Here is a 26,016-nt window from a genome sequence, read left to right on the forward strand (position 1 = left end):
CATTGCAGGGGTTGGTTGCAGGGGGAGGACGAAGGGGGGGACGGAGGGAAGGGGGAGGGCGGGAGTGGAAGGCCGGGGAGGAGGAAGAGGTGGTGTTGGTGGGGAGGTCCTTTAAAAAGGAGGAGGTGGTGACGCCCATTGTTGGGGGTGGAGTGCCAGCTGCAGGGCGTAGGGGCACAGCTGGCATGTCCTCTGACATCCAACGTCATCTCCGATCTATGTTCTATCTGTTACGGCCAGAGGAAACGTTAAAGATGGTGAGTTTGTTTAGCAAAATTGTGGACATGCATTTTTGACAAGAATTGTATGTTCAGATCATCTGTATGTTCTCCTTTTGTATCACAATTTTAGAAAGGCTTTCAGTGTACGCAATACAGTGTGACAATGGTCTTTTGCCTATTAAAATATTTGAATTATCATGGTTAAATCTCAGTTCTGAAATTTTAATTGAATGTGTGTCATGAGACTTGTATTGTGCTCATCATAATATCAAGGTTGCACAAATGTATTTTTTGAGCAGTGTCCATTAATTATTATAGCATGTAAAACAGATAATTTTGCAATCCTTTGTTTCATTTAAAAATTCATCAGTTCATTAAAAATATTTCTGTGAACCAAGTGCTTTTGATGTTGTGCTTTTTTTCTTTAGTTCATGGTCAGTTTGAGGGTTGTTTATCGAACTGGCTACTGCTATAGTCTTCAATTTTATTCACATGGAATCAGTTTTTGTGTTTAATTGTACTGAAAATCTTTTGAGTTTTTGAACATATGGCTCTTTAAGAAAATTTCACTATTTTCCACAATTATCCCATAAGACACAGGTTAAAGACCTCTTATACTCTGACATTAGAACATTTGTGATTTTGAATGAGTGAAATGTCTCTGCTGATTGAAATCTCAAATAGCTGCTTCTCATGGACAAATTGAATGAAGTTGTTTGTTTTTTTCTTTACTCCTTGTTGTCTGCTGATTGCATCATTAATCTGATTTTTCGATCCATACTGTCCTTGGCTTTTTCATAATTCGTAGTAGTTTTAAATGGTTGGTGCTCGATTCACCTTGATTTCCACTTGTCTCTTTGAATCGTGTGCATGAAACAATACAAGCTTCTGTGTTAATAGGTATCCATGTGTCATTTTCATGAGTCATTGAATCATTGAAACAGCTTTGAATGCAGACCAAATTTATGCATGTACATGCAAGCACTGTTTGAAAGCATGTGTTTGTATTTTATCTATATGTGACTAATTTTGATCTATAAGTGTTCTGAGACATTTTTAAAACTTATTAACGCTTGATATTAGGTGAACAACTCTATCCAAATTACTTGGGTGTCTTCTTGTTGGCTTCTATTAGGTTTTGGATTCAAATATTGCTGAAGGAATCAGTAGTATATTAATTTGTCACAAATGACTATTATCTGAAATGACTTAATGAGTGGGAAGGGAAGGGGCTTTAAAGGAGGGTTTTAAAGGTTAAATTCAGATGGGAGGGAAATCATTCGCAAAGCTTCAAATCAAAAATTCTGTGCGAATATTTTGAGGAAAATCCAAAGCCCTTCTGGTCGTATATTAGAGAAATGCAGGGTAAATGTCCAACTTCACATTGTTTGAAGATGGAAAATGGCAAAATAATTACAGACAGCGAGAAAAAAGGAAATATTGCATGCAAGTTTTTCCAGAGCGTTTGCAATAAAGACCCTAATGCACCAAACCAGCTTCCACACTTACCCGGGGAACACATGAGCAACATAGCACTGGTCAAGAAAGGAATAGAATATCATCTCCGTAACATCAGCCCAACAAAGGACCAGGTCCAGAAGAATTACTTGCTAAAATATTAAAGGAATTAGCTTAAGATATTGCACTGTTTTTAGAAAGTGCTTTTTTTTATCCATAGAAGAAGGCTCAGTACCTCATGACTAGAAGCTAGCCCCTATAACTCCCCATCTATAAAGGCGGCGATAAGGATAAACCTGACAATTAACAACCCATTTCTTTATCATCGATCTTCTGTAAAATATTGGAATGCATAATTGTCAGTAACGCTATGAGATTTCTTGAAAGTAGGGCAATAGTAAGCCACAACCAGCACGGAGTTAGGAGAAAACAACACACAACATGATGCAGTATTATTGGATTCCAAGAAAGCTTTCGATAAGGTCCCGCACAATAAATTGTTACACGAACTTAAATGCTACAGTATTAATGAAAAAATAATAAATTGGATGAGAGACTTCTTGTCAAATTGCAAACAAATGGTAGTCATCGATGGATTGCTTTTAACTGATATAGATGTGACTGCAGGTGTCCCCCAGGGAAGTGCAATAGGGCCACTTCTATTCTTAATATACAATAATGTATATCAAGAATAGGAGCTCCTACATAAGTAGCAATCATGGATTATTTTCAGACCACACAGTGGTATACAGGGAAATAAGGGGCCCTTCAGATTGCGAGCTACTCTCCAGAGAATTCTACACAATATCGGATTGGTGGAAGGAATGGAGATTAGTGCTGAGTGCAAGAAAATGAAATTTTGGAACTAAGGAAGTGTTAAACAGGACATAACTTATGAAATAGAGGGTTAAGTGCTATCTATGGCTGATCAAGTTAAATATTTGGGGGTAGTTCTAATGTCATGCCTTTCATTGGGAGCACATACCAGGACAATATGCAGATCTGCTGTAAATGAACTCCACTTCATTGAACAGTTGTTGGGGAAATGTAATGAGAAAGTAAAAGAGAGGTGTTATTTTGGTGTAGTTAGACCTCGTTTGGAATATGCCGCAAGTATTTGGGATCCTTGGGAGAAAATTTGGCAAAAAGAGTTAGATAAAGTCCAGAGAAAATCTGCCAGGTTTGTGAAAAATTATTATAATAAGACGATGAGTCTGACAACCCTTTTAGGGGAATAAGGCTGGGAGCCACTTGAGATGCGAAGAGAATAAGCAAGACTGAGACTTTAAGCAAGGTTCAGAACTAGTGAGTTTAACAATGACACTAAAGTAATTATTATGGTCTCACTCTATTAAAGTAGATTACTCCGCATAGATAAGGTAAGGGAGATAGATTCCAGTGCAGATAGATACAAATACTCATTCTTTCCCTGGACAATCAAGCATCACAATAGTGAGAAACCAAAGTCCCCAGCGAAATATTATAGACATTTAATTTACAAGTCAGGACAAGATTAAGCGTTGCATAGACATGAGGTATATTTGTAGGTGCATGTGTGTAAGTTATAAAGGTTTTTGCATGACTATATATGATTTTGTGTTTGTAGATTGGCATGAACTTGTGGGTTTTGTATGAAGTTTTAATCTCTAGTACGGGTGACGACCTTACACCTCCCGCCACATGCCATTGCGGCGACTGGCAGGGTACTATGCAGATGTAAGGGTAGTACAGCTTTTGGTGTCAATTGTTGGCTTTGAATCGGGGTTTGTTTAGAAGGGGAATACCCCCTGCGGTGAGCATTGGAGGTGAAAGAGTGGTAGATCTAGGATGGGGGAATCGTAGGGATACAAAATGCAAGTTCATCCTTGCAGTGGACACATTCAAACCATTCTTATTTGCTCCAGTGCATCAAGTCTATGGCTTTTATTTTTGAAATGGTGAATTCAGTCTCAAAGTCACTCTTGTGGTTACGTTCGATAACGTGCTTTGCAAAGAGGGATGCTATGTTCCTATTCTGTACATGTTTTGTGCTCCTTTATTCTTTCTTTAAATTTCCATCCTGTTTGCCCAATATATTTAGTGGAACACTCTGAGCACTTCAATTCATACACGCCACTCGTCTTTGGGAACTTTGACTTTAGCCTGTGATATCAGGTTTTTAAGGCTTGAATTATTGTAAAAGGCAAATTTAATATTTTTGTTTGATAAATTCTTGAATACTTTTTGAGAAATATTCCCTAGATAGAGAATTTGTTGTCATTTTCGCAGTGGGATCTTTTATATACTCAGGGTTGTAAATGTTGTTAATGTCTATTTTAGTAAGATTCTTCTGGTGAAGTTTATAAGTTCATTTATTAGTTCTTCTGGATAACCATAGTTTATTGTTATCCTTTTAATTGCATCAAGTGGTTCATTGCATGAAATGCCAAAATCTTTGGGGCGAAGCTGTGCCTTGAACTAGAATTAATTATTTGGTTCGTATACATTTCCTTCTGAAAAATGGAGTACTGTCTTCCCATCCATGTACCCATCTTTGCCTTTAGAAATGGATAGGTCAAGGAAATTTAGGGAATATATTTCTTCTTTTTTGCACATGAATTGTATATTAGAGTTGAGAGACTTTAAATGTGCAAGAAACTTTTCTAGTTGCCTTTGGAACCAATCCACCTACCGAAGACATTGTCTACTTATCGTAACCAAAAAATACATTTTTAATGACAGTGTGACTGAAGAGAGCAGAACCTCAAAGTAGTCGAAACCTGGGTTGTGTTCTAAATAATGTGTGTGAAGAATTACAAAGTTACTCATTTCATCCATTCCAGTAGTTCTTATTGTAAGTTCTAATGCAATTCATCTTTAGTTTTATATTTATAAATTATTCGGCAAGTTGTATTTTGATTAAATTGCCATCAGGATTTTACTCGAATATTGTAATGCAATGCATTTCATGTGGCATTGTTCCAGAACTGGTTGTTATAGACATTTGCTTCTAGGCAAATGCAACTTGGTTGGGCTTTTTTTCATGCAGAATAGGAAATTTAATGTAAGAAAATAAAATTATTGACCTTTGCCTCTGCCATAAAACACAACCCGACATCCATCACTACAATAAGCTTCAATTCTGCATACTACCTACCTTCCTTCATTCTTTCCAACATGCCTATCCTATTCCTATACTTTCCTTGTTTGCCCAATGTTCTCCTCTCTATCACAGTCTTTGGCATCCCATTGTCAATCAAAATACTCTGCATTCATCTTTCCCATCTCCTTTGAATATCTCCCAGCAGTCCTCTCTCCTCTCCTGTCATTTCAAGTACTCCCTTAGTTGCTTTTTCTTTTTCTCCATTTCACTTTTTCATTCTTTTAATTCCCACGTCAGGAAAGCTCTGGTGTATGCTTACCCTCTTGCCTCAACAATCAAATTGATGTACTGTGCAACACTTTGCATCTTATGAAAGACTTTTCCTACTGTCTTTTCTTTACATCTTTACTAATGGCCCCTTCATGAGCTTTACTATTTTAGTTCGGAACACTTCCTAGATAGGTGAACTGCTTCAGTGTTTACTCTCTAATGTTGATTTAAAAGAATTTGAGCACTCGTCCCCAAAGTACAATTAAATAAGCAATATAATGCGCACTTTGACTCCCAGAGTCGATGTACAAGACTTACAAATAGAGTGGAATTCCATATATATCAACAGAAAATGAAGGGGTTAGCAGGGGGTGAAGCAGGGAGTAGATAGGGTTGGGAGGGGATGAAGGATGAAGGGGAGTGCAGGGTGTCTGCAGGTATGGATATTGGGGTGTACAACTGCAATGAGTGTCACTTTATTTTGCCAAGAGAGCATGTAAACATTAGGAATGAAAGGAAAGTGTAAAGAGGAAGGGGTGGGATTATATAGGATTAGTGTTCAGGGAAGGAATGGCAAGGGAAGAATGGTTCACAAAAACTTGTCCATTTAGTAATGAGTAGTTTTTAGGGGAAGCGACCGACAACTGAGGTCATTTGCTCCAAAGGGGATGGACAGGAAAGGATGGAAGGGTGGAGAGAAACCTGGCGTCGGCATTAGCCTACTCTTTACGAAAGGCGCCAAGGGGTCTGCAGTTTAACGTCCCATCCAACGGACGGTGTACTCACTCAAAGTGCCCTCCACAAAGCACCTCAAGTAGGGATCGAGATACCTCTGAATAATATTCAACACCGTCGGGATTTGAACCCACGCCCTCTGGGTGGGAAGCCAGTACAATAGCCCCCACACCATCTCGATCCCCCATTTAGTAGCGAGCAAGGGTCATGCTGTACAATCTACAAAAGTTCAAAAATGTCAACTCTTGGGCCTTTCCTCTCAAGGTGAAGAATGTTCACCTCAAAGTTGTACAGATATGATTATGCAGTGAGGTGTTTGGCCGAGAAGAATAAGACATCATTGGTTTCCAAACACTTCTTATGCTTTTTTATTCTTGTCATAAATTTTCCTCCCATCTGGCCAATACAACACTTAGCACAGGAATCACATTACACTTGATAAATAATTGAATGGGCCAGGGGCTTAATCTTATCCTTATTTTTGCACAACAATTTACCTAAGGATTTGCAGTCATAATAAAACCCTATATTTGTCCTTGAGAAACTTCTTAGCCAATCTCTATTGCAGTGGACCTCCAAATTGTAATTTGCACTCTTTGCATTGAGGGGGTTGTGACAAGGGCAAAGCACAGGATTTTGAAATAGCTGATTGAATTAATTTTGATGCCTTTCTATATATATACTGTGTTCCTCTCAGTTTGTATGTGTTATACCGGAGAATTTGTGTGTGAAAGCTCTATGAGTGAGAACATGCATTGTTAGAGGATGCTTATTTTGTGGAATGTGCTAAAATGGTTTTTGAATTATGAATACCTTTCTGTATCACCCATTTCTCAAGTCTAGTCCCATATTCTGCAATTCATTTAATTGATTCTATCCAATTTAGTCCGTCAAATGCCTTCTTGAAATCTGCAAAGCAAAAATGTCCATCCTGGTTGTATTCTGTATTTCTTTTTATGTGTGACTAACTTACTGCTATACCTCTCCTATTTCTGAACTTATATTGTTCATTGTCTAAATAAGCCTATGCCTTCTTTATCATTAGGTCTATTAGCTTTGTGTGGAATCAAACTTTTGTTCTGTAGTCATTACAGCGGCTTTTCCTTTTCTTGAATGGGAATTAATTCTTATCTTTTAATTTTAAAATAGCTTTGGAAATTTTTGTATGAAATCATTCAAGAGTGGCTTATAATTAAATTCACTAATTGTCCCTGGATTTTTTCATAGTCTTGATCTTTCAGTACAATGTGTGAGTTGCAAAATGACTGAGAACTAAGAATATGAGCTTGATTTGAATTGATGACTTGATAGTTGACAATTTGTGGAAATTGGATTCGGAGGTTATGAAATTAGTGATTAAAAAAATGTCCACTAGTTGAGTCCACCCATATTTCCATGATTCAGAATCAGAAACCATCTGAAATAATTCATTATATGATGTGGTTGAAAATAAGTTAGGGCAAATTACTCTAAACTATTTGTGTACAATAATTACCAAATATTCACAGTTCCAAAGGTTGGTGCTATGACTGAGGAGTGTGATGACTTTTGAAAGTTGTCATTTATCTTTCTCCTTACCTAGTGCAAAAAGCTAACCCTTAAGCCAAAATATTCTCCTAAACTTCAATGACCTTTATCCTGAAAGGGTATACTTCACACCACCTTTGATCTTGACTGATCATTGAAAATCCATAATTTTCAGTCAGCTGTGGAGGTTAAGTGCTACCCTAATCGAAACACTAATTTAATGCCTATTAGATGTATATTCATCTAGTTCCAGAGATGAGGTAGCTGTTAATAGTGGGATATAATCACCTGTACCTACATGTACATGCTCCTTAAGAGAATTTCCCTCGGCTATGATGTACCCTTTCCATTTCTTGTGCCACTACTGGAAGCTAGCAAGGCAATCATTTTTGAGAATTTCATCCCTGGCTATCCCACTACTTATCCTTTGCTTCTTGGGCATATCCTCTTCCTTTTTCCTGATTAAAATTTCGGTATGCAAATCCATTCTTTGCTTGAGCTTGTAAGGAATTGAATATCCAAAAGTCTCCTGCCAGCCTTCTATACATGCCTACATCTTTTGCCATCATTCAACTGTGAAACATGCTTAAACCTATAGCTTCATTACCTTGAAAGAACAATTTTCAAAATTTGGCGCTCAATTTTCACTCCCAAGTTCGATGAAGTAAATCGTGCTTAATTGGTTCATTACCATGGAAGAATTCTTAATTTGCATGGCCCAACAAGTGCTTAGTCTGTGGATGAAACATTGTTATCATAGCCTATCATTCATTTGGTGATATCTTGGCATAAGCTAACCAACTATGCTGCATAGAACTTAAAAGTGGTGCTTGATCTGCTGTAAAATTTGCTCCCTGTTACCACAGCTCTGAAATTTTTGAATCACAGATTTGTGGTGGTGATAAATGATAGTCATCAATCCCTATTCCAGGGAAAAGTTATTTAAAAAATTGAGATGCATTAAGCATGATCAAAAAATTATTAAAGTTATGCCCATTTTTGTCTCAAGTTGTTCGAGTGACTTTTATTATGGATTAAACATTATTCTTGAAATTGGCTGCTAACCTTGTGAATTAGACCTAATTTTATTCCAAAAATTAATTAAATATGTAGTCCCCATGAGTGGCCCTTGGATTTATTTGCTTCAAATAATGGTTTTGACTAATAAGTGCAACGGTATGATGATTTGGGTTAAGTTTGCAAGAGGCCTTACAGAATGTGAAATTCACATTCAAGGTAATAGTCCAGTTCCTTTCCCTGTGCCACCTGCAGTTAGCAGCTAGGTTATATAGAAAGTCACGCGTTGTTTTTTGTGAAGAACTTTCAAAGGCATATCAAAGTCTAATCCAGGATCTCATGTCACCATCCAGTTATTAAACCCACTGGGTTTCCTCAATTTAAGATGAGCATGAGGAGGAAAAAATTATTTTTAAATCAAGAATAATTTTCAAGTTCAGCACCAGCCACTAAATTTTAAGTTCAATGACATTTTTAAATGAACTATAATTCTGGAAAGTCATCATGCAGTAGTAGAGTTTTCATTTCCCTCATGAAGAAATGAGATTTTTTGCCTAATATTATAGAATACTGGACTGGAGGACTGAAACCTATGTAATAACTATAGAATTCCAAGTTAACTTTGGAAATGTTCCTGAAATTAGGTTTATACTCAACCAGCCACTGCAATCTCTTCATTTGCTCTTGTCTCACGATATCCTGAAGCTGAATTTTGTTTTGAATTTGGGCAGTAAATGACTTTATATGATAATAGCCTGAATGAAACCTCTGCATGATATTCGGCCACATACTACGTATTTGACGCTGACTTAGTGATTAACTTTGCCACTCTCTCCAGAGATGGCATATGTCAAAGGCAGCCCTTCCATATCTCTGGTAGCCTACTATGAAGTTTGGAGGTTTTGCTGCAATTCTTCATCTGAGTGCATTGTCAGTGATAGCCTTATTCCCTGGTAGGATGTAAAATTGTCTTATCCACAAAACTTTGGGTATTTGGGTAAAAATAAGTTAATGATAGGTTGATTATAATTATTCATTGCCATCTGTTAACCCTGATGTGTGGTTCTTTATCTTCTTTAGTACATAAAATCTAATATCTGATTGTGTAAAGAAGGCATTTATCCAAAATTGTTCCCTAGAGAAGAGGTTGGCTATCTTTTGTGAAATCAATCCATAAAAGGGAGTCTACTCCATGGGTAATCTTTTACGTTAATATTAACTGATTTAAGAAAAAGATTGTTTGTTCTAAGGGAATGTTTTTTGTGTAGTATTTTTTATATTAAATCTTTGTACCCATTTTTCACTGCTATATCTTTTATCAACTTCAGTTCTTGATTAAAACTGCTGGACATACCTGTCTTTAAAAAGTAAATTTATTTTAGAATCTCTCAATTTTGCAAACTATCCATCAGCTGCCATGAAAATTGAGGTATTAATTGGTGAAAGCAAAATACCCAATTGAACTTCAAACACCAGGGGTCTATGCCATACCCTGTGAATGTGGTGAATTCTACATTGGTGAAATGGGCCAAATAAACAAGACGAGATTAAGGAACATCACAGATACCTCCAACTGGGTCAACTGAACAAGTCAGCAGTAGCCGAGCAGAGCATCAAAGAAAGTCACACAATTCACTCAGAAAAAACAAATCTCCTCTGCTGATTTCAGAGATACTGGGATAGAATTATGGAAGAAGCCATCCAGATCTGGCTCAGAAGGCAAAGACAATGAAATCAAAAAAATGTTTTTTGGGATGAATGCAGAAATATCTTCATCGATTACTTGCAAAAAGGACAAACAATAAATGGACAGCATTATGCATCATTATTGCTCCAGTTGAGCGGAGAAATTAAGAAAAAAGTCATTTGGCAAAGAAAAAAAATTCCCTTTCATCAAGGCAATGCACAGATGTGAACAGTTTCAATGGCGAAAATTATGGAATTGGAGTTTGAAATATTGGTGCATCCACCATATTCACCAGATTTGGTCCACAGTGACTTCTCTCTACTGCCAAACTTGAATCAATGGTTTGGTGGAAAAAAATTCACATCAAATGAGAAGTTGATCATCTATGCAGATGCCTATTTTGAGGACCTTCCAAAATCCTACTTTTTGGATGCCTTAAATTATTTGGAGAAACGCTGAGAGTTTGTATCAAGCTAAAAGGAGATTTTGTTGAACAATATAATCTACCAAAATTTTTTCCCATTTTTTCCTAAGTACTTATTGAACGTGCATGCATAAGATAACGGGCTTGCATAAGATAACAAATGGCCATTAGATTAGAAATGCAATATAAATCAAGGTGGAGGTTGGAAGAGGGGTGTGTGTGAGTCACAAAAGGCGTCTGAGGGAAGAGCTTGAGGAGTGGCATTTCTACCGCCATCCACTTACTCTGCCTTTCTTATGATCAGTTATGTAGTCAATATCTAGGTTGATTAAGATGGTATTGTCATCAAAATGGCCAGTCGACTTCTCTTTTTTTCACTTTCCTTTTCTGTCTTTGATTTGTGCTTAAGAGCAACATTCAGAAATTAGTATTTATTCAATTTGTACTGCAGCCATAGCAATAATTTGAGGCTCACACATTTCAGCATTTTCTTTTTCTCAAAAGATATACTAAACATAAAATTCAAGTGTTTTTGTTCTTCATGAAACATGTTTATAGCTTCAAGACCTATTTCATTTGAGCTGAACCATCAATTCTTATGTTTAGGTATTATTATTATTGAAACTCACATGTGCAGATAGACAATATCTGGTGGCACACAAGCCCCAAACCCACAAACCAAACTTGCCTTGGGGAAATAACATGGCATCTCAAATGCAATCAATATCACAAAAGATAATAAATAAAATCAGTCAGAAAAAAAACATTTCACTTAAAGGAAAATCCCCATCTCATTAACATCTCTTTCCCAATCAACAAGAAAAAAATCAAAAATAAGCTGTTACATACAATTTTACACAGCACATCAATCAAATTGTTTTATAAATTTCTTACGTCTTTTCTTAAAAGTATTTACCCTGTTAGGAAAGGGCTCGAATATTTTTGCAGGTAAAATGTTCCAATCAACAATTTTGAAAAAATATTTATTTTGTTAAAGTCCCATAAAAGCATTATTCAAATTACATTGGGCAAGTAATGAAGAGAAACAACATATGTCAATAAAAACTCAATGGGTAATAAATAACAGCAACATATAAATAAATGAAATTTGTTTTACATAAATGAGGGGGGCAAAATGAGTAGTATAGAGGAGGTGGTCTGAAGAAAATTAGAAGGGATATAGAGTATGATTGAAATGGATGGAATAGGGAGTTTGGAAGAGGTTAAAGTCAGGGATGAGTTTCATTCATCATTGCATTAAAGGTTGATGGAAGTCTAAAGATTATTGAGCATTTTTGACTTAGAGAGGCAAGGGGTGACTCAATGAAAGAGGTCATTCAATTCTGTGATATGGAAGAGACATTGGAAGAGGGAAAATGGAAAGAAGTTTAGATGACCTATAAATGCCCTCGGTGATTTTTATGAAAAAGTTATTATCATAATGTAGCATGGCAATCAGTAAGGGAAGAATTTCCTAGAGAAGACCTGATATAATGCAGAAGGAGGTTATGGAAGTATAAATATGGGTGGTGAATGATAGAGAGAAAGAAATTCATCAAGCACTCAAGTAGTTTGAGAGAAGTGGTGGAGTAGTGGCCCAAATTTGGAAACAGAAGTCAAGGTCTGGAGGAACACAGGCAAAGAAAAAAGTGCAGAAAGCTGATAAGTTAGACACTTAATCATAGTGATAAATTATGCCCACCAGTGACATAACTTTAGTTAGCTTCACTTCCAAAGAAGTTTTTTTAATGCTAAATTGATTTATAGATTTTTTTAAATTGCATTGATGGAGGCACTGCAGAAAATCAAAACTTCAGAATTAACCTTTGAATAAGACCCACCTCTTGTATCACCTGATAAAACATTAGCACTGGTGTTTGCTCACCATGCAGGCACTCATCAAAAGTAAAATTCTTTTAAATATGACTGTCTAACTAATGGATTCACATCTCTTATAATTAGACACAATACTTAGGGTTCATATTGTTGAAGGTTCAATTTACCTCACCCTCGTCTATTCTTTTTTATGAAATGTGAATTACTAACTTTTGGTGTTTTATATATTTTTCAATATCATCTACCTAGCAATGCATTGGACTCTACATAGTATAACCTAGGCTATCATCCTCTTTCTTTTACAATTGCTTTAGCAAAATGATATGCGTGAGGATTCTTAATCTCATATGATGATTTCTGTCATTTTAATCCATAATATAGGCTGTGAAGTTAGAAAGTGTTCACCCAGGAAGGACTCGCTATTTGGTGGTTGTGTCAAGAATTGTTGGACTTCGTGATAGTGTATCATCATCTGGTGAAGAAGAGAGTTGCCTTCTTGGGATTGACTGCAATGAGCACACAACCATTGGCTTAGTACTTCGGGTTTTATCTGACACCACCATTTCCCTGGATGGAGACGGGTCAGTAGTTACTTAGGTTGCCACATACAATTTTATGCCGAGATAATATGAAAAATTTTGACAATCAAAGAAAATGGTTTTAAACTATACTGACTTTCTCTGTGAGCATTGTCTGTGAACCAGTTGATAGTTGTAAAATGGTTTGTTATAATTAGTTTTCAAAATATATGGTATCCAAATTATATAAAATATAAGTAATACCACTGTTTACATTCTGTAGGAATAGAGGACTTTTGCTCTTACAAGACCTTTTCCAAGCCACTTGAAATGAAATAAGCTTTCAATTCTTTTTCCTGAAAATATTTATCCAAGTACAGCCATGACATTTGATATTATTTATTTGCATAAATTATTATAAGTTCTATTATTAACATAAATAATTATTTATTAATTTTTCAGGGGCTTTGGTGTAAATGTTTGTGGGAGACAGCACATATTCAAACCAGTCTCAGTGCAGGCAATGTGGTGAGTCCAATAAATCTAAATTGTCGAAATTCTATTAACATTTAAATTTTGATTTTACAATGGAAATACTATAATCATTTGCTCTTCTATCGTGCCCTGTAGCATTAGTAGAGGAACTTCAATTTCACTTTTCTCCGTTAAGTTCTAGTAGTCCCATATGCATATTTAAATCAAATACATACGCAAGAAATGTAGATATCTCTCCATGTACAAATTGAAGCTTTAAATGATTTCTACCAGGTCAATTGTAGTAGGTTACATGATAAGCATTTAATTTGAATGCTGAAGTAGTTTTTTGAAGTAGCTATTTCTTGCTATACCTAGTCATGATAAGTGCTTTTGTTTTTATGTGAATTTCCCTGTAAAGCCTGCACAAAACAGTGGATAAGTTGACCTCAAAATGTGTCACTATGCTTGACTAATCATTCACTGTACAAGGAGATTGGGTGGTTAACCATTTAAAAATGGAAAACTTGAAGTAATCAAATATTGCACACAGTGGAAATCTAAGAAAAAGAGGTGAAATCATTTAAGAAATTAGGGGTCAGCATATATTTGTCACCCAAAAGTGTGCCAATATTTGGATGTAAGTAGATTTAAAACCTTGTCTCACATTTATGGTAGAGACAGACATTTTTTGTGATTACAAAGTGTTTTTTATATTAATATGATTCCCATGCACAAAGTTTGTCTGGAAATGCCCAATCATATACAGTATTATACATTGGTACAATTTCCTACAACACTTTAAATATTTCTGCCAACTATTTGATTCCTTTTTGGTAGTTTCAACCAGCTATGCATGATCTTTTAATTTCATAATCATGGGATGCAATTATCAGATGTTAGACATGTTCTTACAAAGAAACTTGATACTGAATGTATTTTAGTTAAAAATTTTACGTCTCAATCTTGGACCTTAAGTCTTTAAAATTGACTCAATAGTTCAATTGTAAATGACCATAGAGTGCCGCTAGCATTTATATGGTGTTGATAGTTTTTTTTTGGTGCTAATTTCAACTTGGGATGGTGGGCATGTCATCATATAATGGAATGACATATCATGCTAAGGCTCTATATGAGGCTCAGAAGTGTATTCTTGAAACTTAAATTCATTTGTGCTGAACTGCCATACATATGAATAAATTTCATATTTTACTTTCACAAAACAAACCTCTTTATTTAAATATCCAGTCACCACCCTGTACTTTTATTGAACCCTCCATGCTTTTGTACGAAATGAGTAAAATTGAGATTTAATTGTTTCTTGTATCTTTTTTTCTGTTTTCTTTTATCATGAACTGGAGTAATTCTGTTTTTTCATCGGTCACAGGTCTGCTCTTCAGACTTTGCATCGTGTTAGCCAGAGAGCAAGGGAGAGGGGCACTCATTTCCTTTCCTCTCCTGCCCTCCGTGATACTTCTGACTCTTCACCACTGCCACAACTCGACTGGGCAAGCTACTATGAGAGCCGAGTCGACTCAGATCAATCTTGCCTCAACGAATGGCATGCGATGGATTCTCTTGAGTCCCGTCGCCCTCCCTCACCCGATGCTGTCCGAACAAAGTAAGTCTTGTTATGAGAAATGGGAAATAACCTGTGTACTGTTCATTTACGAGGGTAATTAGGAAAGTTATCAAAATGGAATAGAAATAAACAACTTACCTCAGTGAAACTCATTTATTTTTCAATGTAGTCTCCCTGTACACTAATGCGTTTGGTCCAGCAATGTTCCTATGTCTTGATTCCATCTTGAAAATTAGATTCCTTCAGATCTGCAAAATACCTATCTTTTTCGGCTGTTAGTTCTTTGGTTGAAGAGAACATCCGTCCAACGAGGAAGATTTTGAGCTCGGAGAAGAGATGGAAATCTGATGGAGCCAAATCAGGCGAATATGGCGGGTGTGGCATCAATTCATATCTTAGTTCATATAGATTTGCCATGGCAAAGACACTTGTGTGTGGACTTGCATTTACTTGATGAAAAAAGATTTTCTTCCTTGCCAAATTTGGTCTTTTTTCGTGTATCCGTTGCTGTAGTTGGTCCTGGAGTTAAGTGTCATATTGTACAGTAATTATTTGACCAGTGGGAAGGTAGTCTATCACCAGAATCCCTTTTGCATCCCAGAAAACTGAAACTTTTACCTTTCCAGCAGATTGTATTTCCTTTGCTTTTATTGGTGGTCATGAATCCACATGTGTCCCTGCTTTGACTGCTGTTTTGTCTCCAGGGTATAGTAGTGTAGCCAAGTTTCATCTGTGGTCTCTAACCGGTGCAGAATATTTTGTTGGTTGCTCTTAAAACGGGTCCTACATTGTGTGGACATTTTTATTCTGATACATTTGTGTTCCTGTGTCAAGATTTGCAGCACCCATCTTACAGATAATTTTCTCATATATAATTCCACTGTTAAAATGTGATATGCCCGTTCAGATGGCATCCCTAGAGGTTCAGTGATTTCTCACACTTTCAGTTGCTGATTCTCCATGATCATTTTATGCACTTTTGCAATAATGTCTGGGGGTTATTGGATCATTTTGGCTGACCACTTTGTGGATCATCATCTAAGCTGTCCTGGGCAATTTTAAACTCATTTCTTCACTTAGCAACAGTTGAATATGAAGGAGCAGAGTCCCCCAGATTTTTCTGAAAATCGGCATGAATTTCCTTTGCTTTCATACCTTTCTTAACGAAGTATTTAATCACTGCTCGAATCTCAATTTTTTACATCTTCTCAATCACTAGATGGGAACAACAACAGAGAGGTATCTGCATGACAGATCTCTTCCCAGAGTGCTGACGCCTTATGTGTATACTAATTAAGTGTTACCTATTACCACATGGGAAACTCGTGCTAGCACTGACTTCTGGTGGGGATTCTTAGAACCTTCCTGACTACCCTCCTAATTTTTAAAGTGTCCAGACATTGTTTGGGTGTTAACTTATTTCCAAACAGCATGAAATTCTCTCCTGTGTTAAAAAAGTGCATGAACGAAAAGAGCAGAAATAAAATACAGTTGGCTAAAGCTGACCACAGTATTAATCTAATGCTGTTGATAGTGATGGGAGAGAAAGAAAGAGATTAGGGTGGCAGTACCTCCCCTCCAAGAAGGTACCAAAATGCTTATCACACTGGTTCTTTGTTATTTGAATGCACAAAGAATAATGATGAATTATCAGGACATGAATGACTTACCTATTTATTGTAACATTATAGTTAGGATTCATCATGCTAAATGAGAAAATTACAATTTAGTTTATCTCGGCAGATATTCTCAAACAGAACCTGAAACCAGATTTTCAAAATTAAAAACATCATAAATAGCCATACATTTTTAATCAATTAGTCACCTTGTGATGGCTTCACACGTAAAAAATAAATATGTAATATAGTTATTGTTATTTATTAAAAGAAGATGTAGTAGGGTTGTGGTTTTCTTGCACATCTCCTTTTATAAATGTCCATTTTTTGCTGCCTTCTGATTGGTATACCAAAAGATTTCTTCAACTTATGGCCCTTTGCTTATATAATTGAATCTGAAATTTCTCTTTTAAAATAACTATTTACCATGAAAGATATGCAACCAGAAACCCCAAGCATAGGAACCCTCAGATGATACAATTACTTATAAGAAATACTTGTCCAGTGGGTTGAGTTTGGTGTAAGATAAAACTTAGTGGTTCTTATAATGTAATAAAACTTCCTAGTTCTAATGATGATATTTTGTGATGATAGTACCATTAAGACTGTTTCCATTACCTTCAAAACTTGATTCCTGTTAGTGGGTGCTCCATGCCTAGGGGCTAACAGCTAACAAGAATCAAGTCCTCATTTACACCTTTTTCTAAATAGCCATAGAAAACACTTGATATTTACATGATTATTTACTGATTTTCAGGCCTAGGGAAAGGGAAGAGACGGAGAGAGTAATTCGCACTGCTCTGAAAGAAATAATGATGTCAGTAGACTTGGATGAAGTGACCTGCAAATGGCTGAGGGGTCGTCTCGAAGAAATGCTTGGTGTGCATCTTAGTGAATATAAGGCATTCATAGATGAAGAAATGTTAACCATCTTGGGCCAGATGGATGCTGCCACTCCTGTTTTTGACCATGTGTACCTGGGCTCTGAATGGAATGCCTCAAACTTAGAAGAACTGCAGAAAAATGGGTAAGAATTATAAGCTATCATTATTATACAAATGCACTCTTCAGTATTTTTCTTATTTCCACTTCTGGCAAAAATAAATTCCTACTACAGTAAAATACCAAGTTTCTGAAATTTGTTGAAAGGTTACTCTGGAAAAATGATTTTTCCATGAAATCGTTATTTTGAATTTTGGCACAGTAGCGACTCCAATGATTATCATGATTATTTTACAAAAAAGTCTAATATTTTCTGCTGTTTGAACTACTTCTTATTGGAATCGAGGACTTATATTTGAAATTTTCCTTTGTTCATCAAGCATTGCTCGCAGCAATTACCACCTGATAAGTTCCAGGAAACTGTGGAAGATGCTGCAACAGTAACTTTTAATGGTGTCACCCACTAAGTGTACATTACAATGCAACAGTTTCAGAGTGTAAAAATCATTTGCCTTGACCGGGATTCAAATCTGGATCCCTGAATTTCCAGCCAAGTGCTTTAGCCAGTTAAGCTATCTAGGCATCCTCTTACCTGATAAGTAATTTGTTATGGTTTGAATAGCAAACACTGGGTCTTGGTTTTAAAGTAGAGGAACCTCCTCGTCATCACCTTCATCCAGGGTTTTTTTTTCAAAAATGTCATCAACGCTCTGTACCACTGTTATCACTACACAAAAATATAATTGGACGAACTCCAAGAATGTAAAATTTGCTGGAAGTGGGTTCAAATCATTTTCTTGAGTACTATCACCATCTTGAGTTAATTCAACTGGAATTTCTTCATCACAATGAACAAAAAATCCTACCCTCCTAAAGCAGTTATACATTGTAAGTTCCTAACTGCATATAACAGATTTTAATCCTATGTAAAGGTGTAAATTAATTTTTAGGAGTTTTAGGTGGCACATTAAAACTTTTCAAAGTCCAACTCACATATGTTCATTATTAATTATAAATATTAAAATTATTCACAGAATTAATGTAACACACTAATATCATCCCCTGAAATATTAAATTAAAATTAAAACAGACACGCTTTCATCCTCATGTTTGATTTGTTATGAAAGTTATTTATGTGTGTACGTTTACTGCTTAATTTTCATATTGTTTTAAGTTACAGCTATACTGTCTAGCTTGTCTGGGGGTCATTTGGGAATAATGAGTATCTTGATTGAATTATGAAAATAATAAAAATTGTGTCTAATTATTGATCATCAATCTGGAGAACATAATTAATATAGATATATTTTAGATTCAATAGAATTGGTGATTCACAGGTTCCCATTGTTGAAACAATTTAAATTTCACTATGTCATTGTTTAAATATTTTTCCTCTTTTCAGTATTGGACATATACTCAATGTTACAAGAGAAATTGACAATTTCTTTCCTGGAGTTTTCGATTATTTGAATGTACGTGTATATGATGATGAGAAGACGGACCTGCTCAAACACTGGGACAACACATTTCGATACATCACCAGAGCTAAGTAAGTATGAACGATCTAAAACAAAAGTTTTTCATTGCAGATTCTTTTGCACGTAATCAAATCCTTATCAGCGTAAATTTTGAATTAAAACTATTCATGAAGAAGGATGGAAATAACCCTCATACCCTCATTTAAGTTGTGGTTTCTTTCTCCAAATTTTGTTTGGGTTTAGTCAGCACAAAATGAAGTTGATATTTCTCTCTAAGTCAGTGTTAAGTAAGGAGAAAAGTGCACTAAACCAAAAATATTCCCTTAAGATTGAAGTTATGAGCATTTTCAAATAATTACAATGAATAAACTTGTATTAATCTCTCTGGTGTCATTAGCAAGAGGGATAGTGGAGAAGAAATTAATTGATGTGATGAAAGCTAAGTAATTTATACCCCAAACCAAAATTAATTGATTGTATTTTATCAACTTTATCTGGACTTGATGTCTTTCAGAATCTGTTCACTTGATTAAATCATAGGGAGCATTTAATCTGTGCATACTGTACCATGATAATTTTCAATGAGATTTATTTAGATGTTGTTTTAATCTTTTTTTTTTAGGAAAGATGGATCCAAGGTCCTTGTGCACTGTAAAATGGGAGTGTCTCGATCTGCATCTGTTGTCATTGCCTATGCCATGAAGGCATATGACTGGGATCTCAAAACTGCAGTTGAGCATGTGAAACAAAAGCGAAGTTGCATCAAACCAAATGCTGCCTTTATGGCTCAGTTGGAAACTTATCAGGTAGACAATTATTCCAGTACTTATTTCTATTCCTATCTCAAGGTAGTGATGTGTTTGTACCAAACATTAAGTGGCTCTGGAAATCATGTGTTTATTACTCCTATTTCTTATTAAAAAAATTTAAGTGCTATGCGTCCAACTATAACATGGTCATTTATTTTTAAATAAAACCTTGACCAGATTCTCAGTCTTTTCAAGTTTTTAGCTTGAGCTTATTTTGCTTGACACAACTTGAGACAACTGGAAAAGAGTTGATTTCAGAACATACAGTCAAGTGGATGTTTGTGGGTATGAATGAGTTAACAGCATGAGAATGCACAATTTACATCAAATAAAGAATTACTCATGAATTAAGTTAGGGGGTTTCCTGCTCCATTTCTTATGGCAGTCACAAACCAACCTTGGTGAAACAATTATGAAACCATTTGAAGAATTGACCGTCTCAGCTGTGAATTTATTTAAGTTAAGGAGAGGTCCAACAGATACCATTCCAAATCTGCTTGGTGAATCAAAATTGTTGAAGGCTGTGAAAATGGTGTACAGTAAACTCTTGATTATCCATGAGCAGATTTTATGTTTTGCAGATTACCTGTGTTACTCTTTTTCCCAGTACCTCAAAATATGAATACATTACCATCATAAAGATAATTAAATGTTTGAAACATCAATATTTAAAAAATATATACAAGGTTAAAATAGGTGGGATTTCTTATAAGTTTTTGATTTCACAAAATCACAAGTTATCGGTAGTATTTAATGTTTTCATTTAAACATTTTCTGAGGAAAATATATTCTGCTATTCACTTGATGATAGTTCTGTGTGTGTTCATATATGTTCTTGTGAAAATATATATATATAATTCCTTTCCATTTTAAAAATGCCTAAAAAACATAAAAAAATGTACTTTTATTTGTTAAAAAAACTTGAATTAATCACAAGGAATGATAAATGAATCTGTTTATATCTGTTTATAGCACGACCATATTTTCCCTTTATTTCCATTATCCATATTTTCAATTGTATGTGCTTCATCATCCATCCAATGAAAGTAATTGTAAGCTGAGTAATTGATTTTAGTTGAGAGTAATTGAAAGTTTTCAATATTTGTATAATATTATACAATCCATTGCTCTGCATAAGATAAAAGTAACCTGAAATAAATACTCCTTTGGTTCAAAAGATTATCTGTATTGACATCATGATAGGTCATAATGTTTATTAACTTATGCCTTATACTTATGGGAGCATTAATGCCTTTAAAATCATTGATTTTTACCTGTAGTACAGTCAACAGCTTAAAGATGCTTTCTTAAAATAATTACTTTTTATGTCATCATATTTTAAAACTTCACTTTTTAAAGTAATATCTTGAGAGAGAGTAGGGAGTTCAACTGCTCTGTGTAATTTTTATGAAAAGGCAGTTTAAGAAAGCAACAGTGACTCTTCAAATCCCAGTAATATGCCTGCCTGATAGAGTGTATAAAAATTTGGATATTTTACGTGGTTTGATGTCAATCCATTACCCTCCCTACAACCCAAATCGGACACCAAATTATTTATATGTATAAAAATAAGCAGAGGAAAAGATGTAGTAAAAAATGTAATATTTTCCCCAACTTGTGGGTTTTTATGAATTATGAATGTGAACTTAATAAATTATAAATGTTTTTTTTCAGGGCATCCTTGATGCAATGAAAAACCGTGAAAAGTTGCAGCGTTCTAAGTCAGAAACAAACTTGAAGTCTCCTAGTTCTATCACAATGGTGGATGGAGGGGGAGGCAGTGGTACAAGGCGTATAGCATCAGAGGAAGGTTCAACCACAGATTCCTTGCCTGCCCTACCTCCAGAGGAGAATCCTGTTGGTTGCTCCCAGAGTAATGGAAAACGTGGAAGATCAGGAGTCCCAGCAGAGGATTCCTTTGTCCACCGTCGTCCCTCTACTGGTAACCGTGGACGTCCTCGATCGTGGTCACCAGATGACGGGCCTCCCTCAGTGTCATCTGTTCCTGACCTCGGGTCAAGAAGAGCATCTGATGAAGACCGTATCTCCTCCATAGGTGGAAGAAGACAGGATGTTGAAGGTACTTGGATTAATTTTGGGAACTGTTTAGTCTCTGCCAAAATAATCAATGTTCAAGAATTTTCACACATCTGAAGAAATTGAAAATTATATAAGTAGAAAAGTATTAGCTTATGAACTGTGATGAAACAGCATATCATATAACCTTAATATCCTTATAAACCAAAGAAATATATAGCCATAGATAAATGATGTTTAACTTTTTAGCCTGGGAAAGCAGTGCTTCTGATCTGATTATAAAAATGTTCTGCATAGTATATTGATAGCAATTTTTTTATAAATCAGTGTTGTACTATAAATGCAGCATAAAACTGATTTAAATCTCTTTTCCAAAACAAAAAATTGAACTCAGACCTTGTGCCTCTTTTGTGGCCAAAAACATATAAATGTTAGGGTGGTGTCTTTAATTAATATAATTAAATTAGAAGTTTACTGCCACCATTTATGATTCATAATGATGATTAGGGAACATATGCTTACTGCTGTTACGAGTGAGTTATAAAGGGAAAATTTAGGTAAATCGGTGGTTTGTGAGTTGATTGATGGTTACTGCATAGTTAGTCTAATATTATTTACTTCTGCGATTAGATTTAGTTTACTGAAATTTTGTCCTATGTCATTGTCCTATGTCAGCCCTTATGTAGCTTTATGGAAGCTTTGCATCAGTGCTCCTCTGTCCAGAGTAAAATGAAAATTTAATTTACAATTCAGTCTCCAATAACTTCCCTTTTGAGTAGTGATGTAATAGGCAAGGTTCATGAGAGAAATTCTATCTGTGAAAATATTTCAAATATGCTCATCACATCAAATGTCTTTGCTAAAGACAAAATGGATTGTTTCCATAATTTAATATACAATATGTATTTCTCGGCAAACAAACTTTTTAATATGCATAATTTTATTTCCAGTTCCAATGACTGCGTCCCTTGAGCGTCTCAGCACTTCCAGCAGCTCATCTTCTGTTCGTCGGGAATGCCGAGATGACTCGCGCCTCAATCTGAATGTCCGCATGCCTTGCAGCAATGGACAAGCATACAGTGTGTCTCAAAACAAAGTGGTACACCTGCCATGTTCTTCTCAGCCTTCACCCCCACACCCTCCCGAGGGCATTGCCTCTGTTCGGAGAAGAGTTACTGAGTTGGAGGCAAGGAAGCATGCAGTGGTGGCAGCCGTCCGGAGAGCTGCGAGGGAGCGTGAGGGTTGTCCCAAAATGCCAGTTCCTGAACCTCCCCTCTCACCAGAAGAAGGCAGCAATGATGGGGGAGGACTAGGGTGTCGAGACTGGGAGGATCAGCAACAGCAATCAATCAATGAGACTCAGCCGAGTTCACGAGGGCCTCGTCCCTCACCTCTCAGGAAAGAGGGTTCTGGGGAACTGGAAGGCTCGAGGTCATTACCCAGTGAGATTATCCCACGCAATGATGTGTCATGGTCGTGTAGAAGTGAGTCTAGTACACCACCTCGTCGAGATGATCCTTTTTCCGCTCGACTGGACCAAGTCTTTGATAGGGAAGAGCGGAAACAGAGTCGCTCCGAGACTCAAGTTTTAAATGTAGGAGGCGATTGCCCATCCCGGCAGGGCTCCTGGAGTTCTTTTGATAGTGCAGTTGTCTTGGGTTTCCAGGGTGAAGCCCATGGTGAGACACCATCAAGGCAGAGTTCCTGGGGCTCTGGGGATGCAAGGTGGGTACGAGGGCCCATTCCACCCTCTAGAAATGGCTCATGGGGTTCTTGTGACATTCGGACTCAGAATCGCAAAGGGGAGGAAAACGTTCTTAGGTCATCATTTTCGTACGATAGGGAGGCCATCCCATGGCACCCAGGAACTGTGAAGCGCACGAAACAGAGGTTGGAGGAAGTTGGTGGCCCCACAAACGGCAGTGTTTGGACATCAAGTGAGGCCCCAGCAGGGGCAAAGAGGGTACGACCTGAGGTTGACTCGAGGCTGGCTCCCCCTCCTCCCCCCGACACTCCCCCTCTCCCCCGCTGCCCTTCACCCCGCGAACAGTCGACCTCCAGTGAATCTTCATCACCTGCACCATCTCCCTTCAGCAATCCCCGGGGTGGCTGCACACACCTGGCCCTGCAGGCACTCCTACTGGCGAGAAACCCTCGGCGCATAACGGACCCACCTCGATCACCCCATCGAAATCCTCCCCCAAGTTCCCTCTCTCGACACACCGCGACTACACACGACCCTTGCCCTCGCCCCCCCTCGGACGTGACCCGAGGGGGTAACGAGCGTTCTGAGGCTGGGATGGTTAGGAGCTTGAGAAAGGAGTTTGAGGCACGACAGGGGGACATTCCCCGAGGGACGTCATCGAATAATGAGAGGGTTCGCAGTTTGCCTTCATCCCCAGAAGCATCATGCCCCCCCGAGGACCTCTCTGTGCGTTCCTTGGTGGATAGGTTTGAAGTGGGCCGGAGGCGGCTGGTACCGCCTTTACCTGAAGAGCTCCCCCGCCCCTCCCCTCCCCCACCACGCCGGAGAGTGCTCTCAGAAGGAGAACAAGGCCGTAAAGTTCCTCCCCCAGCTGTGCCCCCCAGAAAGTCGAGCCTTGGGCGGTCACCAGCATCATCTGGGGATGAGTCATCCAACGCTGCTACTTTGGGGGGAAGGGCACTCCCTCTGCGGCTGCCCACATGCACACCGGGCGGGTCCCGGATGTGTGGGACAGCTTTGTACAATACTGTTTAATAGTAAAGTGTTTTTGACAATTATGTGGTTGAAAATCTAGGCACTGTGCTCCTTTCTTGCAACAAATTAACTTTTGAGAATTGATTACAAGATTGATGTTGGCTGTGGAGGTGTCATCTGGAGGATTGCATTACCTTCAGTTTCACCTGTACAAATATCAGTGGCCAAGACTTTTTTTCCCTTACCTCAGACGAAATTATCTTGCAGATGAAGAATTTGCATTTTGCATATCAGCAAGAAATGAATATCATCACCTTTAAGCTAAACTCTTGTCCCAAGGATTGTGGGTGTTACTCCAGCAACCACTGTATGTACCCTGCACCCTATCCCTCATTAATTCATGAAATGGAATTGCAGAAGAATGGTGCGAAATCTAAAATTACCATGAATGATTGCTTGCTAAAATACCAAATTCATTCGAAAACAACTCTTCTGATAATAGATTCTCTACAGGAAAGGAGAATTATGTTGCATAAATATGTACATTAGATTTTTTATTGTTGTTGTGATAATACATTCTTAAGTTTATTGAATGAAATATGCATTGGTATTTATTTTCATTAGAACTAGTCCGGACTTTTATTATTCTTTTTTGTACACCATCTTTGATTACAGATCTTAATTCTTTAATTGAAATTACCCACAATTAGTAACATTTCTAGAAAGATGAATTTTCTTAAATGAGCTTTTTATTGGAAAGGGAGGTTTCCTGAATGTCAAGACAAATGTGACTAAGTCACTTCAAGGCTGAAAATTACTGGGAAATTTAAATATTAATCCTGAAATTTAAAAATATTTGTTGATATGTCAAAAGTTGGGGAGTCAAGGACAAAATCTGCAAACAAGTGGATCATTGATTTAGTTATTTTTTTAGTTATTTAGTAATGTAAGTTGGGTCAGTTAATGACTGAAAAGTTCTTCCATCATTCAGCAAACTATGGCTTCTAATTGCTCTTGTATTTCTATTTTGTCATTCACTTGAGTTGAACATTTAGGAGGCTCAACTAATTTGACATTCAGTATGCTGAAGGAGTACATATATGGAATTAAAAATGAGTATTTGGATGCAACAATTGGGAAGTGGATGACTACGTTAAAAGTTACTGTTGTGGCATCTCCCACAGTTTCTTTGGAATGAGTATCTGGTGTTGGTGGATTGGGAAGTGGTGAAAACTAGCATAGGATTAATGCTGATTTATCCAGCGTGTGATATATATGGCACTTCAATGATTGTAGTGAATCCTCAGTTTATGGCTTAAGACCTGCTAACTATGTTTAATCATTGCCTGAAAAAAGTAGTAAGCCGTGGAGAAATTATTAACTGTATAATCAACCCAAATTGGTGGTGTTTTAAGTAATTTATTTATCATAGTGTCCTAATTAATTGCTACTTAATAGACTGCAAGAGATCATTCTTGTGATATAAATTATGTCCCCATGAAATAATTCAACTTGAGAGTATTTATATTTGAAAATACATAATGATTTAAGATGTGAGAAGAACTTTGAAGAAAACTTTTACTTAGCTAGTAGCCTATGGGTTGGTCAGTACAGGCAAATGGA

At 36.8% G+C, this 26,016-nt stretch overlaps 1 protein-coding gene across 1 annotated transcript; it reads left to right on the forward strand.

The window, feature by feature from the left end:
• Positions 1–107: 107 nt before the first annotated feature.
• Positions 108–24,955, forward strand: ssh (Protein phosphatase Slingshot). Its single transcript, XM_071590279.1, has 9 exons — positions 108–257; positions 12,639–12,838; positions 13,238–13,303; positions 14,637–14,870; positions 17,205–17,474; positions 18,792–18,938; positions 19,490–19,673; positions 21,351–21,756; positions 22,664–24,955. Exons 1-9 carry the CDS (start codon positions 186–188, stop codon positions 24,451–24,453), a joined length of 3,369 nt encoding a protein of 1,122 aa, XP_071446380.1. The 5' UTR covers positions 108–185; the 3' UTR covers positions 24,454–24,955.
• Positions 24,956–26,016: the final 1,061 nt, after the last annotated feature.

This window comes from Hetaerina americana, unplaced genomic scaffold (genome assembly GCF_022747635.1).
Source record: "Hetaerina americana unplaced genomic scaffold, ioHetAmer1.1.p SCAF_4, whole genome shotgun sequence".
In the NCBI taxonomy this organism is placed as follows: Eukaryota; Metazoa; Arthropoda; class Insecta; order Odonata; family Calopterygidae; genus Hetaerina; species Hetaerina americana.

What these genes read in the sequence shown, in the direction of transcription:
- ssh (XM_071590279.1), top strand. Translation starts at nt 186, where the DNA reads ATGTCCTCTGACATCCAACGTCATCTCCGATCTATGTTCTATCTGTTA. An exon ending in ATTTCCCTGGATGGAGACGG is followed by an intron (nt 12,839 to 13,237) that starts GTCAGTAGTTAC and finishes TTAATTTTTCAG; the next exon opens with GGGCTTTGGTGTAAATGTTT. An exon ending in GAAGAACTGCAGAAAAATGG is followed by an intron (nt 17,475 to 18,791) that starts GTAAGAATTATA and finishes TCCTCTTTTCAG; the next exon opens with TATTGGACATATACTCAATG.